This window comes from Elephas maximus, chromosome 1, assembly GCF_024166365.1.
Source record: "Elephas maximus indicus isolate mEleMax1 chromosome 1, mEleMax1 primary haplotype, whole genome shotgun sequence".
NCBI lineage: Eukaryota > Metazoa > Chordata > Mammalia > Proboscidea > Elephantidae > Elephas > Elephas maximus.
In genome coordinates this window covers 190839859-190856995 of record NC_064819.1, presented here as the reverse complement: position 1 = coordinate 190856995, position 17137 = coordinate 190839859, and the positions used below count along the sequence as shown (strand labels likewise).

The following is a 17137-nucleotide window of genomic DNA, read 5'->3' as shown; positions in this document are numbered from 1 at the left end:
GTAATGTACATTTTGATTTTGAATTAAATAAAATTTTTCTCTAAGTATTGATAGTGTAGTCATGAGAAGGAAAAGCTCAATTTTCTCATGTTTATAAGTGTTTTTGACATTCAAAATGTAATGAAATAATTTTCAATACATTTCCAAATATGGACAACTTTAACTGTCAGAAGAAAAAGTATATAAATGAAAATACAGAAAATAATCATATGTAAATAACATGATGTAAGAACCCTAAAATGAAAAATATTAGGAAAAAAAAACTTGATTTGTATTTCTCTTATACTTGTAAAGAGAGATACTGGAATATTTAGAAAAAATATACAAAAAACTTGAGCAAGCAGCATTTCTGTATAAAACAAAACATTAAATATGTTGAGTTCTTTTTTTTTTTAATCTCCAAATAATATCAGTGCAAAAAAGAAAAAAAAATTGCACTTTACAGAGCAACCCAAAGAGACAAGTGCAAATGGACTGAGAACACCTCACTTCAGCACAAGTCAACAAACTTTTTTTTTTTTTTTTTTTGTGATAATTATGTTTTATTTTTTGTTGGCCATTTATTTCTCCTGGAGATTTTAATTGTTTTATTTTTACTTGCTTGGTTTTTCTTTGACATCCAACTAATCCACCCTAACTCATACTTTCAGCAGTGCTATGAAATACTTCTTAATATAATTATCCAAACAGTTAAACTTGTCTGAGATGTTGTCCTTCCATTTTCTTTTTCTGGATTCTTGGAACCTGCTGACCTCCTTCTCCAAAATGGATCAGTTTCTCAGTAGGCTGTCTTATAGTTGTTTTCCTGAGACTTCCTTTTGGCATCATCCAGGAAATTCCTTTCCTCTCTTTCCTGTATTGGGTACCCTATTTCTTGAAGTCCATATTTTTCTCTTTCTTGTTTCTTCCCATTTGCTCATTTTGGTGGAGCACATTCCCCATGAGCTTAAAATTTGCCCTTATCTTCCTAAATCCGAATCAGTTCTTTTATTATTTGATACTGCCTTGACTTCCTCTCCATTTGAAAGTTTATACCCATACTGTTTATTCCCTCTTTTATTGTTTCGATGTTATGATCATTCACAGATTGACATCTCTGTTTCCCTGTTTTAAGTTTTTTAGCTTTTTTTTTTAAATTGAGAGTTCTTTATCTAGGGTGGTATCTGGATAATGGTGTCCTGTGTCCTAGACTCTGGTTGTTGTCTGATGTTTTTGTTCTCTAACCAAAAGACTCCCTTTAATATTTCTTGTAAGTTTGGTTTGGTTTGTACAAATTTCCTTAATTTCTTTTTATCTGGAAATGTCCTAATTTTACCATCGTATTTGAGTTAGAGTTTTAGAGAATATATTATTCTTGGTTGGCAGGGTTCCACCCCCGCCCAGGGTTTTATATATTTTATCCCATTGCCTCTTGCCTGCATAGTTTCTGCCGAGTAATCTGGGTTAGTCTTATTTTTTCCCCCTTGTCAGTGACTTTTTGTTTCTCTCAAGCTGCCCTCAGGATTCTCTCTTTGTCTTTGGTTTTAGCAATTGTGATTATGATATATCTTGGTAACTTTCTTTTGAGATCTAGCCTATATGGGGTTCGTTGAACTTCTGGAATGGTCAGCTTTTTGCCTTTCATATTTGGGAAGTTTTCTGCCACCAAATCTTCAACAATCTCCTCTGTGTTTTGCATATTTCTCCCTGTTCTGGAACTCTGATCACAGGCAAATTTTTTATCTTGATTGTGTTTCACATAATTCTTATGTTTTCTTCATTCTTTGATTTTTCCTCAAACAAAATGGTGTTCATGGATTTATCTTCAATATTGCTGATTCTTGTTCTTAAAACCTTCTATCGAATTGTCCATTTCTGAAATTTGATTGTTTATCATTTAGATTTCTAATTGTTGTTTTTGTGTGATTCCTAATTGTTTATTTATTTTGACTTTTTGTTTTTGTATTATTTTCCTGTATTCTTCTTTTGCTTTGTCTGTGTTTTCCTTGATTTTGCCTATGCTTTCATTGGTTTTGTTTGTGTTTTCCATGATTTCACCTATTTTTCCCTTGGTTTTATCTGTGTTTTCATGATCTCTTTCCTGATTACTTGTACAGCCCTAAATATTAGTCTTTGAATTCCACACCAGATAGTTCCACTGTTTTTCCTTCTATCAGAAAGTCATCTGATTCTTTATTTTGGTCACTTGCTGGAACCAGATTGTCCTGCTTTTTTATATGTTTTGATATTGTCTGCTGTCTCTGAGACATTGTTGTTGTTGTTAGGTGCCATTGAGTCGGTTCTGACTCATAGTGACCCTATGCACAACAGAACAAAACACTGCCCGGTCCTGAGCCATCCTTACAATCGTTGTTACGCTTGAGCTCATTGTTGCAGCCACTGTGTCAATCCACCTCGTTGAGGGTCTTCCTCTTTTCCGCTGACCCTGTACTCTGCCAAGCATGATCTCCTTCTCCAGGGACTTATCCCGCCTGACAACATGTCCAAAGTATGTAAGGCACAGTCTTGCCATCCTTGATTCTAAGGAGCATTCTGGTTGTACTTCTTCTAAGACAGATTTGTTTGTTCTTTTGGCAGTCCATGGTATATTCAATATTCTTCGCCAACACCACAATTCAAAGGTGTCAACTCTTCTTTGGTCTTCCTTATTCTTTGTCCAGCTTTCATACACATATGATGCAATTGAAAATACCATGGCTTAGGTCAGGCGCACCTTAGTCTTCAGGGTGACATCTTTGCTCTTCAACACTTTGAAGAGGTCCTTTGCAGCAGATTTGCCCAATGCAATGCATCTTTTGATTTCTTGACTCCTGCTTCCATGGCTGTTGATTGTGGATCCAGGTAAAATGAAATCCTTGACAACTTCAATCTTTTCTCCATTTATCATGATATTGCTCATTGGTCCAGTCGTGAAGATTTTTGTTTTCTTTATGTTGAGATGTAATCCATACTGAAGGCTGTGGTCTTTGATATACATTAGGAAGTGCTTCAAGTCTTCTTCACTTTCAGCAAGCAAGGTTGTGTCATCTGCATAATGCAGGTTGTTAATGAGTCTTCCTCCAATCCTGATGCCCTGTTCTTCTACATATAGGCCAGCTTCTTGGATTAGTTGTTCGGCATACAGATTAAATAGGTACGGTGAAAGAATACAGCCCTGCCGCACACCTTTCCTGACTTTAAGCCAATCAGTATCCCCTTGATCTGTCCGAACAACTGCCTCTTAATCTATGTAAAGATTCCTCATGAGCACAATTAAGTGTTCTGGAATTCCCATTCTTCTCAGTGTTACCCATAGACATTAAGATATTATTTTCTTTATTTACTGACTTATGTTCATTTGTTTGGTCCTGCTGTTTGTTTTGTCTTGATATGTTAGAAAGGCTGGGCCAGTTGTGCTTTGCTGCTTACTTGTCTTTATGAATGATAGTTCTTAACACATTTTCCAGGTGGGCAGGGCAGCTGCAGAAAGGGTGAGCCTGCTTTGCTGTATGCTGGTTTGGCAAGGTGGTTCAGAACAGAGTGGGCAGGCGCTGTCTGCCTCCTGATGTTGATCCAGTGTTTTGGGAGCATTCACAGTCCCTCCTGGATAAGCAAGGGTGTTGGACAGGACTGGTATGGGCTCACTTCCCACCATTCAGCAGCTGGCCAAGTGATGGGAGGGGAGGGGTGGTACAGGCCCAGTGTGGTGGCAGACCTGAATGCTGGGAACTCTCTAGCCATGGTGGAAAGGTGGGAGGCTGGTGGGAAGGGGAATTGTGTATAGGAGTAGGTGGAAGATAGAAAGAAAAGAAAAAAAGAGAGAAAAAAAGGTAGTTGGTGAATAAGGACTGAGCATACCTGGGGGTCGGCAGGAAGATGGGGAGGTGGCGTACATAGCAAGTGAGAGATAGGAAGAAAAGAGAGGAAAAAAAGTAGCCAGCAGGTGGGGGCAGAGCAGACTAGGGGTCAGTGGAAAGGGGACGAAGTGGTGTACAAAGCTAAAAAAAGAAAATAGAATAAAATAAATGGTGGTACAGCCATGTCAGGGGCCACTGGGAAGGGAGAGAGATGGCCTAAAGGGCTAGGTGGAAGGGAGAAAGAAAAGTAAGAAAGAGAAGAAGAAAAAAAAATGGTGGTGCAGCAGTGGCCATCAAATGGGGGCTGGGAGAACCCAGGGTCTGGTGGGAAGGGAGGAGAGGTGGCTTCTGTGACTAAGTGGAAAGGAAAGAAAATAAAGAGACAAAAAAGATGGCAACATGGTGGGAGCCAGCAGGTGGGGGTGGGTCAGACATGGGGCAATGGCAGTCTGGTGGCTCTTTAGCCAAGGCAGTGTGCCATGGCCTGGTGCGAAGGGGTAGAAGTGGCATACAGGACAGGTGTGCTATCTCCTATTGGGAGCTCTGTGAAATTGCCTTCCTATACTCCCTGTCTGGGATCATGCTGGCTATGCTCTGCAGTGTTAATTGGCAGGGGACCTCCACTCCATATCTCTCCTCATTCTCTGTTTTCTGTCAGTTTCTTCTTTTATTCAGTGTTTGATCTAGTTCTTTATCCCTTCACTTGATGCTTATGGTTCCAGGATTGATGTTTGCATCTGTTTTACTTAGTTTTTCTGGTCTTTGCTGCAGAGGATCAGCATGGTATGTCTGTCTGTGGTGCCATGTTGGCTCTGCCTCCAAAATCAACAAAATTTAATTAACCACTTGTTATGTGATTTTGGTAAGCAAGGCGTCTCAACTACTTTCTGAAATGTAAAAGCGTCTAGAGGAAAAAAAAATAGAGTCTTTCTCTCGCTGTCTCAATCTCTGTCTGTCTGTCTCTCTGTCTCATTCACAGACACACACACACATACAGAGAGAGAGAGAGGTTGCCTTTGCTGTTTCACTTCTAAATAGTAAGTGAAAAATAATAGGTGTGGTAAACATCATCAATAGGAAGAACCCACTCATAATTAATACAATTGTTTATCTAAAAAGCACATACCATTTTTGAAAAATTTGGGGACAAATCTACTTTATCCATTGAAATATTCAGTTTAATTGAAATCAAATTTTTTTGTTTGTTTGCAATTTTTTGAGGTATTAATTAATCTTTATCTTTGAATTCCCTTTATGTACTAAATTTAGAAATAGAAAAAAATAGTTATTAGGTCAGAGAACTTTGATTATGAGAGTGCTACAAGATAAGTTTGATAATGATGGAATAAAAGTTGGCACTGCTTTTCTGCCGATGCCTTGGTTACTTTGCAAGGTTTTGATAGGCTGAGTATGTCTCAAGCTTCATTTTCCATATTACAGGGAAGTTGACAGGGCTTGAGGTTCTTCCTTAGATTTGAATCTGTCTTCTGCCACTTACATGCTTTGTGCATTCGAGCAAATTACTCATCCTTTCTGAGCCCATTTCCTCACAGGTTATAGGGTGATTATACTTTCACCTGAGGACCAAATATATGCTAATGCATGTAAAAAATTGTGCTTTATTCTAGAAATATTATTTATTTCCTCCTTGAAATTATTTCCCACCAAAACTTTATACATCTTTTTCTATTTCTTTGTTTTTTCTCTTGCTATGACCAGACAATACGAAGTAATTATTCAGATTCCTTCTCTACCATATTTTTGAGGCTTAAAGTATAGTATGATATCTTGAAAGAGTTTGAATTAAACTGATAAGACCTGAAGTCTTTTGGGACATTTACTTCATGAATGGTATTGTATCAGTGGTAGTTCTCACTTGGTTATCTGTAAGATATGAGCAATCACTCTTCACTTTAGTTTCTTTACTGACATTAATAGTAACACTTGCCATATTTAATTCACTTTTATAAGGCCTATACACCATTTTAGACCCAATTTATTTGTCATTGCTTTCATAAATAGCTTTCTCATTTTCACTCAGCACTCCAGGGTTTGGATATTTGTTAGCTCCTTCAGACCCTACCCTTAATGTCTCTTAAATCCTTATTGTAATTGTGAATTTTCTCACTTATTTTTCTCTCACTTGGAGTTCCTGGAAGGAATCTTTAAAATTGCAGACCCTAGCAAGAAGTTTGACATAAGGTTAACTAAACATTTATTGACTGAGTGAATAAATAGTGTATACATACATATAAATTTTATTTACATACTGTATGTAAATACATATGCTATTATATAATATATCATAATATATGTAAATAATAGCATATATATTTACATACAGTATATAAAAAAAAATTGCCATCAAGTCGATTCTGACTTATAGTGACCCTATAGGACAGAGTAGAACTGTCCCATAGGGTTTCCAAGGCTGAAATCTTTATGGAGCGGACTGCCAGATCTTTCTCCTGCGGAACAGCTGGTGGGTTCAAACAGCCATATTTTCTGTTAGCAGCTGAATGCTTAACCACTGCACCATCAGGGGTCCTATATAGTATATCTATCATATAGTATAAACATGGCATAAAACCAAAAACCCGTTGTCATTGAGTCAATTCTGACTCATAGCGACCCTATAGAACAGAGTAGAATTGCCCCATAAGGTTTCCAAGGAGTGTCTGGTAGATTCAAAATGCCAACCTTTTGGTTAGCAACTGTGGCACTTAACCACTATGCCACCAGGAGTTTCCAAACATGACGTAGAACAGAAGAAAACACTGCCTGGTCCTGCACCATTCTCAAAATTATTGTTATGCTTGAGCCCATTGTTGCAGCCACTGTGTCAATCCGTCTTCTTGAGGGTCTTCTTTTTCGCTGACTTTCTACTTTACCAAGCATGATACCCTTCTCCAGAGATTGATCTCTCCTGTTAACGTGTCCAAAGTACATGAAACAAAGTCTCTCCATTTGTGCAGCCACTGTAAAAAAAATGTTGTAGGACTGCTGGTTGTTAGTTGTTTGTTGTGAGTTGCTGATAATGAGCAGGGCTAGTTTGTAAGAATAATCTAGTTATCATTTAAGGAAAGTCAAGGCAAAGACAATAGTGTCAGCTGAAAGAACAGCTTAGTTATGTCAGATAACACAAGTGAAGGCTTTAGTTTAAAGACATTTATTGTCAGAGCAACCCACATACAGTACAAAGTGATGTCTCCTACCATGCTTCTATAACATCCCATTGTTTAAGAGTCTAAAATAAAATGCAGGAGAAATTTTAGAAAAAAATAGTAGTAGTTATACTAAATCCTTCAGCTCTCTTATTTATTACAACGTGATTTTTAAAAAATCCAGTGGGAGACATGACACCACTCACTAATTTTCCCACAGGAGTTTGTAAAGCATTGATGCTAATTCTTCTGAATTAACATAGGTAATAAATCACCAATAAATCCATCTTGTCCTAGCCTTTTCTTTGTGGAAAGTTTTTAAAATTACTAATTTAATCTCTTTAATACTTCAAGTCTATTCAGATTTTCTATCTCTTTTAGTTAGCTTTGGTAATTTGTGTCTTTCTAGGAATTTTTCCATTTCATCTAGATTACCTAATTTGTTGGCATACAATTCCATATATTTTTTGCTTATAATTTTATATATATATATGTATATCTGTTAGGTCAGTATTATTGTCATATCTTTCATAACTGATATTAGTAATTTGAATCTTCTCTTTTTTTTTCCCTTGGTCAATCTATCTAGAGGTTTACCAGTTTTGTGTATCTTTTCAAAGAACCAACTTTTGGTTTCATTGATTTTCTCTATTTTTTTTTTTTTAACTGTTCTGTATTTAGTTTATTTCCACTCCAATACCTGTTATTTCCTTTCTTCTAATTGTTTTGAATTTAGTTGGTTTGTTTTTGTTTTTTCTTTAGTGTCTTAGGATGGAGTGTTAAGTTAATGATTTGAGATATTTCTTCTTTGTTTAATATAGGTGTTTACGACTATAACTTTTCCCCTTATTAATGCTTTGACTGCATCTTATAAGTTTTGGTATGTTTTGTTTTTGTTTTCATTCATCCCAAAATAATTTTAATTATTCTGGTGATTTCTTTTTTGACCCACTGGTGATTTAAGAGTATGTTGTTGAATTTCCACATCAGCGTCTTTCCCAAATTTCCTTCTATTATTAATTTCTCATTTCATTTGATTTTGGTCAGAGAATAAACTCCGTAGGATTTCAATTCTTTTTAATTTAGTAATTTAAAAAAAGGTTTTTAAAGCCTAATATATGGCCTTTCCTTGAAAATGTGCCATGTACACTTGAAAAGAATTGTTTTTAGCCATTGAGGGTAGAGTGTTTTATAGATATCTGTTAGGTCTCACTGGATTATAGCGTTATTCACATCTTCTACTTTCTCGTTGATCTTCCTTCTAGCTGTTCTATCCAGTATTGAAAGTGGAATATTGACATCTCCAGATATTTTTGTTGAATTGTTGTTTTCTCTCTTCAGTTCTGTTAGTTTTCTAATCTGTCAGTTGTTGCTTCACATATTTTGAGCTCTGTTGTTAGGTGCATATCTGTTTATAGAGATATATATTTTTTATTTTCTTAACGGATTGACTCTTTTATCATTATGAAATAGCCTCCTTTGTTGCAATTAACAATTTTTGTCTTACTGTTTATTTTGTCTGATATTTATCTAATCATTCCAGCTCTCTTTTGGTTAATGTTTACATAGTATCTTGTTCAAGTATTATGCTTTCAACTTATTTGTGCTTTTGAATTAAGGTACATCTCTTATAGACAGCATATAGTTAGATACTAATTTTTTAAAATACATTCTGCCTTTTGATTGGAGTTTTTAATTCATTTGCTTTTGATGTAATTACTGACAAAGTAGGTTTTATGTCTGCCATTTTGACATTTGTTTTCTATATGTTTTGTGCCTTTTTTGTTCCTTTACTCCTCCATTCCATCACCTCTTTGTCAGTTTGTCATACTTTGGTGTTTTTTCTGTTGCTGGGATGTTGGAAGCTATGCCACCAGTATTTTAAATACTAGCAGGGTCACCCATGGTGGATAGGTTTCAGTGAAATTTCTAGACTAAGACATCCAAGGAAAAAAAGGCCTGGCAATCTACTTCCAAAAATTAGACAATGAATACCTTATGGATTACAACACAACATTGCCTCACTTTCTTTCTTTGGACACTTCATCAGGAGAAAGCAATTGCTGGAGGAGAACCTCTACATCACTTAGTGATGTAAAGAACCAATGAGGGCGAGGGAGACCCTTTGTGGAATTGATTGGCACAGTAGCTGCAACAATGGGCTTGAACATATTGGCAATTGTGAGGATGATGCAGAGCTTGGCTATGTTTTGTTCTGTTGTAAATAATGTCACCATGAGTTGGAGTCAGCTAGATGGCAGTTATCTATCATCTATCTATCTATCTATCTATCTATCTATCTATCTATCTATCTATCTATCTATCTATCTATCTATCTATCTATCTATCTATCTATCTATCTATCTATCTATCATCTATCTATCTATATCTATCTATCTGATCTATCTATCATCTATCTATCATCTATCTATCTATTTATCTATCATCTATCTAATCTATCTATCTACCTATCTACCTACCTATCTCTCTCTCTATCATCTCTTTGTCTATGTATTTGTCCATTATTGCCTTTTTTTGTGTTAAATATTTTCTTTCTGTTATACTATTTTAATTCCCTTGTCATTTCTTTTATTCTATATTTTTTGGTTATTTTCTTAGCAAGAGCCCTGAGTATAAAAATAATATCTTAATTTATAACAATCTAGTATTTTTCATCTGCCTGCGAATTCTTCCCAACAGCCCAAAGTTCTCTCACTTTTTTCAAGAATCTTCTCAAATATTACCCATTCAGAAAGTTTTACCCCAATCCATCTTTAAAACAGCAATGTCCCTCCACGTTATCATTCTCTAATACTTGAAACCAGCATTTTTTTCTAACATTTATCACCACCTAATATATATACAAACATGATAAACTGAGAAAAGATTTACGTTGTCAAGGATTTCATTTTACTTGAATCCACAATCAATGCTCATGGAAGCAGCAGTCAGGAAATCAAACAACATATTGCATTGGTCAAAGCTGCTGCAAAAGACCTCTTTAAATTAACAAAAAGCAAAGATGTCACTTTGAAGACTAAAGTGCACCTGACCCAAGCCATAGCATTTTCAGCCAACTCATATGCATACGAAACTGGATAATGAAAAAGGAAGGTCAAAGAAGAATTGATGCCTTGGAATTATGGTGTTGGTGAAAAAAGTTGAATATACCATTGACTGCCAGAAGAACGAACAAGTCTGTCTCAGAAAAAAATTACAGCCGGAGTGCTCCTTGGAAGTGAGGATGGCAAGACTGTGCCTCACATAGTTTGGACATATTATCAAGAGGGACTAGTCCCTGGAGAAGGACATCATGCTTGGTAAAGTAAATGGTCAGTGAAAAAGAGGAAAACCCTCAAGGAGACGGATTGACACACTGGCTACAACAATGGGCTCAAACAATGGTCATGAGGGTGGTGCAGGATCAAGGGTTGTTTCATTTTGGCATATATAGGGTCACTATGAGTCAGAACTAACTCAATGGCACCTAACAACAACACCACATACACATATCCACTCCTAAGCCTTTATAATGGACTTTTCTCTTGCCTTAATTTTTTTTAAACCATATCAAAACCAGAGAACATGCAGTAGCTATTTATAACTCTGAAGCTTTTGAAGTTACCTGTTCCCAGCAGAAGTGGGAAATAAATGCAAAACGATGCATAATAGACAATCAATAAATAATTGAGGAATGAAGAAATCAATAGGTGAAGAGGAACTTAAAGACACTCTATTCATTTCCCTGCCTTTTATAGCTGAAATTAGAGGCTTAATGACTCACCTAGTTGCATAAGCCAATGGTTACTATTTATAGCAAAGCTGAAACTGAAATCCACTTCTTCTTCATTCCAAGACAGTGCCCCTTAATAACATACTAGTTCTTTCTTACGTGCATTTTTTCCAGAGTTGCTCAAAACAACTATTCCAGACACAAACTTCCGGGATACACAAAATTAAGGAGACATTTGCATTTATTCCAATAAACCAACAAATATCTTCATGCTTCACAATAAGCCAGCAAGGTAGGTTTTATTAGTTGCAGTTTTCAAATGAAGACATTAGAATTCAGTGTGTCAGCACATTGTCCCATGTCACTCAACCAGAAAGGAATTCAAGTCAGGGTCCCCAGTACTCACAAACATGCTTTCTGCTTTGCCCCATGCCCATCTTTAGATAAGAATTGGAGAACCTGAATAATCTCTCATGTAATTGGACTTATCTGCTTATATGAAAATTTCCGTAATCATTCATTCCATGAGCTGGATTCCAGGCCAAGCTCTGCCACTCTAGAGAAACAAGGTGACAGTGATTAGAGGTTTAGAAATACATTACTGCCAAAGAAAGAAGTCTATATACTTGACTGGAACCAAGAATACATCCATCCAGGCTGTAGAGTTTTTGAAGAAAATCACTCATTTAACATGTTGAATTTGGATAATTTCCACACCAGGAAGGCAAAGAGGAGAGAAACAAAACATAAGTCGAAATTGAAACATTTTACATTTGTTTCCTCCTTTTGCTGAGGAACATGCATCTTAGAAAAGCTTACAATTATAATTAACTGTTGTATATTCTCTGGCTTTGAGATGGCATCGAAAAACATTTAAAAGCAAGAGAAAAGCACATTGTAAGGGCTTAGGAAGTAAAAAGTAAGTCATTTAATTTTTATTTCATCTGATGTTAATTTATGCAGAAGTTAATAACATGTTTATTGCTCAGGGGTGCTGATTGTAGAGAGAATTTCTCTCTCAACCAGGCTTTCCTGTGATCTTTGCCAGATAGAGCCATCATTTCAGGGTTTATGACACTTTTGTCAGAGAAAAGCAATAAGCTGGTAAGTTTACGCTTAATTACTAACCTCGGAAAACCGAGGGTATTAAAAGCTCTAACTCTTCTCTAGCTGTATAAGGCAAAACAAAACAAAACACAATTTGGAAGAGAGGGTGCAGAGGAAATTGGATATGTGGGAGCATAGTCAGTGAAGAGGAAAGAGCGTGTTTTGTTCATTATTGTGGGAGTAAAAACATGTGAGGGGAAGGAGACTTTTCAGAAAAGTTACATTTATAGCCAAGTAGAATATAATTAAATCCTTATGTCTTTTAAAAATGGAAAGCCTGATTCTATTGCTGCCAAATCGCCTATAGAATGGAAACAGTAGTGCTTGACAAAATGCAGAATCCTCAGAAGTTGATGTTTTTACTGAAATTCATCATGAATAAAGTCAGTCCCATAATGACATCTTAAAGGTCTAATTCATAAAAATGTTACTAAAGTACATTATTTATACTGGCTTTTTGTGGACCTCCGCTCTTATTCATGACTCTCTCAGTGCCTGGCCATAATCACAGGCAGAGCGTATAATGGAACCATTAATTCAATCTGAACTAAGGCAAGAATACTGTATTACCAAAATAAAGCTGCAGCTATATTAATTTAAACAGTAGAATTTATTATACAAGAGCATCCTCTTTTTTAAAAAGTTAAAAGAAAAAGTCTTCCATCTTATGACCTCAAATATCTAATTTCATTCTCAAGTTCAATGTAAAACTGACCAATTGACACAAACGTTTAACTGTAATATTTATTCAGCTACATTATTGAAACTTAGACACTTCGATACAGAGTTGTGATCTTATCTTGACTATCACATTGATCTTTGGTGTGGGCTTAGCAATATTTACAAGCAGTCTATATTTTAATTAACCCCTTTTCTGGTTCATGACAGTAGTGAGTGATGTTTAGCAAATGCCAATTCAATTGTCTGGCATATGCATTTAGGTAAGATGAAAAATAAAATTTCCTCAAGAGAAGCTGAATGTAATAATACGTAAATCAAAAGTATTTTTATTCAGAATTTTAAACATGATTTGCATATTTAATATGCATAAATCCTAAGGAGAAGACAAAGTGGAATTCAATTGGTTTATTTCTAACTTTGGAACTATGAAAATTTGACTTCTTGACTTTCTACTTCTGATTGGATGAGCTGTAATAGTACACTACAGACACTTTTAGACAAAGTGTGAATATATTTCTCTCTATGACACTAGATTATCTCTGGGAGTAATGGAAAGAGGTTCTTATAAATTATACTTGTAACATTGAAAGAAAGTATTGTCTTTGATCTTGTAGGTAAAAAAGCTCTATACCTAAGGGAATGAATTAATTGCTGTCTTTAATTAGATACAGTCATTAGACCACTTAAGCGTTGATACTAGAACTACTGACTGAATTTCTTCAGCATAGTAACAATCTTATAATGGGTCTGAGTGATGGAAATCTTTGAATGATTGGCATCTGTACCTGAGATGATAGGCAAATAAAAAAGAAAGAGATTTCAAATATAAGTAAATAACTACACTAAATGAAGATAAAAAGTCAATTTTCAACAGTAACTGTACTTACAGCCAGCTCAAACGTAAACATCTTAACGGTCTAATTCATAAAAATGTTATTAAGTACATTATTTATACTGGCTTTTTTGTTGACTTCTCCTCTTATTCATGACTCCATTCAAGAAGCTATGCTCGTCTACATGGCTTTATTTGAAATGACTACACTTACCAGAAATATGTCGGGGTGTCCAGTTGTTAGAAGGCTATGGCTGGGAAGCACTTAAAGTTCCTACTTTCCTCTCAGACCACGGCTTCCACAGACCTCTGAAACAGAGGTCTTTCATGAAGAAGTCTGGAGGTCCTACACACTGTTCTACACAACATCCAGATTTATTGCAACCTCTGAGTGCAAAGATAGTCTCTACACCCTTGTTGATACAACCACTCAGAAAGGGCAGTGAAAGTTATGTCCCCAACACACTGCCAGACAAATGTCACCAGGCCCTAAATGCCTGTTGACAAGACACAGATTTGAAAAACAATTAAATCAAAATAGAGTTAATGCCTAGTATGTTCTTTCTAATGACACAGAACATATGAAAACAAAACAGAATTTTTTAGCTAACCTGTACTGTCTTTCCTAAGAAATTATCTTTTATTTTTATTTATTAATATCTTACTTTAGGCAGTATACAAACAATTGGGTAAGACATCTCCAACTAGATTGTTCATTATTTGTTTAAAAAAAAAAAAATTATCAGCAGCTAGCATCTTACTGTGAGCCAGGCACTGTATGGAATGCTTAGTAAACATCATCTGACTTTGAGGGAGGAACTACTATTTTACAGGCAAAGAAAATAAGGCATAGAGAGATTAAGTCATTTGTTCAGAGCCATAAAGCTATCTGTTGTAACATTAATCCTTCATTCCAGCCTTGGCTTTCTTTCTGTACTAAACTTTCCCAGCTTAGTATTTTAAATTTCTTTTCTAGAAAAAGAAGATGAAAAGAAGACACCTGAGAAGAAAGTGACTTCTGAAACAAAAAAGAAAGGCAAGGAATTGAAAAGCTGTTTAAAACATAAGTAGATTAGTATGCATTTATAAGGCTACTGGTAAAAGTTATTATTTTCTAGGGAAGAAGCCCACTTATACTGATTTTGTTGTTATTGCTATTAATGAACACTCTTGAGCCTTCCAAATATTCCAAATAAAGTAGAAATAGAGACTTTTTAAAAAGTAAATTGAGGCCAGATCACTTTTTTTAAATTATTAATATCTGATTCATTTATTTTCCTGTGAGCGCTGCTCGGTTCTTTCAATTCGCTACTTCACTTGGCTGTGTATAAATACGAATGTTACTATTCAACTCATTCAGTTTAATATTAAAAAGTCCATTAAAAGAGCTGATTCTTCTATGTAGAAGGGAAAAATTTTGATTGGTTTGCTTTTTAGATGGCTGCTTTCCAATAGGTCATGCCAAGTCCCATTTGAGCCTCAAAGATTCCTGAGCTTTCAACATGCTTCCAGTGACCTGATAGCCCAGGAAGTATTCAATATATTCCTTTCAATATCTTTTAGAGAAATTATTTAATTCCATCATAATTAATAATGTCATTTACAGCTTCCACTGCCACAAAAGCTATTTTAACCTTAGCAAAAAATTGCCCCTTCCTGATGAGAAGGCATATCTCAGCTATTAGTCCATTACAAAGGACCTAGTTCACTCATATTTGACATGACTTATGTCTCTGATTTAGTATTTCTCTATACAAGATTAATATGAGACCCTAATGGCAGTCATGTATGCTCTGAAATACATAACCGAACATATTTATGAATTTGTGGACACTTACAATGTTTTTATTTTACTACCAGAAAAAGAAGATGTGAAAAAGAAAACTGAGAAGGAAACTGTTATGGATGTGCAAAAAAAAGGTATTGTGCTTTCTTTGTTCCTTAGATTATGTTCAAGATGTTTGTTTCCTGAAATCTTAGAAGAACGCACTCAAATTCCATGCATGTACTTCAATCTGTCGACGTACAGACATAATGAAATGGAGAAGAGCTTCAATAGTACAATAGCACCACTCTGAAAAGATAAGAAACAGAGAGAATAATGTATCCCATTAAGAAATAGGGTCAGTCACCTGTTTGACAACATAGATTTTTGTTTTAAGTTTATATTTTATTCTTGTTCGAACATGAATATTGGCTTCTATTCAGGTTAGGCTTAAAGCCTAGATGAAAAAGATAGTCATCTCAAGTATTACGCTTTGCTGATAAGTATTCTCGCCCCAAATATCTCCCCGACTGGTGTCAGTGATGCTTGAAATTCCACCATTAGAGACATTTCATTCCTTTGAGTTATGAAGGAATTGTCCTCTATTAAAATGCAAATTTCCTAGGGCATGTACATATGGGGTAACAAACTAATTCCTCTCAGCTATTAACAACTTGAAGTGAATGGGATTTGAAGATATTCCCTGTGTAATAACAAGCTGAAAACAATGCCCTGGACAATGGGGCAGTATGTAAGCTTAAATGAGAGCATTTCAGGGTGGGACATTTTCTGGAGCGAGCAGGCTGAGCCGGATGGCATATGTGGGAGCCCTTCCCTATCCAGGGAGTATTAGCACATGGAGAGAAAAAAGGAGGGGGTGAAGGACCCTGAAAAAGGAGAAAAGAAGATGCCAAACTGGACAATGGTTATTCTTACTAAGTTAGTAAATAGAAATTGCAGAAATGTCCTGATGACATGACATTACAAAAAAAATATGTAAAGTATGGGAGCTCGTCTGACTATATGGCCCCTGACCAGGAAGAGATAGCCAAGCATTCTCTATGTCTAGGAATTGATTGCTAATTTCTTTTCATGCAAATTTTCATTATTAAAGAATATATTCTTGCAGGCTTCTACTGTATTCTTTAGCATTCATTCATTTTGTTTTAGAACTCCTAAGTAATTTTTCTGGAAAAATATATATCTTACCATAAGAAAGGAAAAACAGTTATTCTTATATGATAATACTGAGAGGCAGGTTGCTTGGGTCACTGAATCTGTGCCAGTTACACGATTGGGTGCTGAAGATAAACAAGGTGCCCCTTCCTGGGCCATCGGTTTTACCAAAGGATACAGGGGGAGAAAACTTCGAATTGTAGTCTTAAAAGTAGTTGTCATATGCATGCAAATGCAAAAGAAAAAAAAAGTTCTGTTAGTAAAACTCAAGGTGGTGTGTGTGTGTGTGTGTGTGTGTGCATGGTTGTTGCTTAGTTTTAGCTTTAGGTTTTTTAGGGAAAGGCAAAATATGTTACTGTGCAGTGAATGATGGGAAAACTTGATACTTCTGTGCTACTGGGAGACCTGGTGTTATTAGCTCACAGTCATGTCAAAGTGAGGTTGTGCACTGCTAGCAAGAGAACAGATTATGCCAATATCACTTCCACAAGGCAAGTGCTCAGCCACAAAAGCAGAGACCAACAGGGTGATTGCCTAGCACATCTGGGGAGGGCTGCTCAGCCAGTGATGAAAACAAGTTTGCTCCTCTTAGAACCCGTGTTCTGTTCGTTCGGTTGCCATTTTTACTTTTTATTACACAAAATAGCATTGGATCTTACAATTCAGTTCAACTTCCTAATGGAGATACGCAGATTTAAATTGTTTACAAGCATTTATCTCCTGCTCAAAATTTTGGATGTGTGGGAAAGACCATGCATGTATGTGCGCACATGCAAGACAGAGTTTAGTGTTGCTTTAAATTCATAATTCTTTTTAGAGTTCGATAACTCTCCAAATATACTT

General features: G+C 35.8%; 1 protein-coding gene across 1 annotated transcript in view; it reads left to right on the top strand.

The window, feature by feature from the left end:
- The window catches only part of TRDN (triadin), a 354043-nt gene that overhangs the window by 147231 nt on the left and 189675 nt on the right, over positions 1-17137 (top strand). The window contains exons 11-12 of the mRNA XM_049874135.1: positions 14330-14389; positions 15214-15273. Of these exons, the coding sequence (XP_049730092.1) occupies positions 14330-14389; positions 15214-15273 (120 nt within the window). The remainder of the gene's footprint in view (positions 1-14329; positions 14390-15213; positions 15274-17137) is intronic.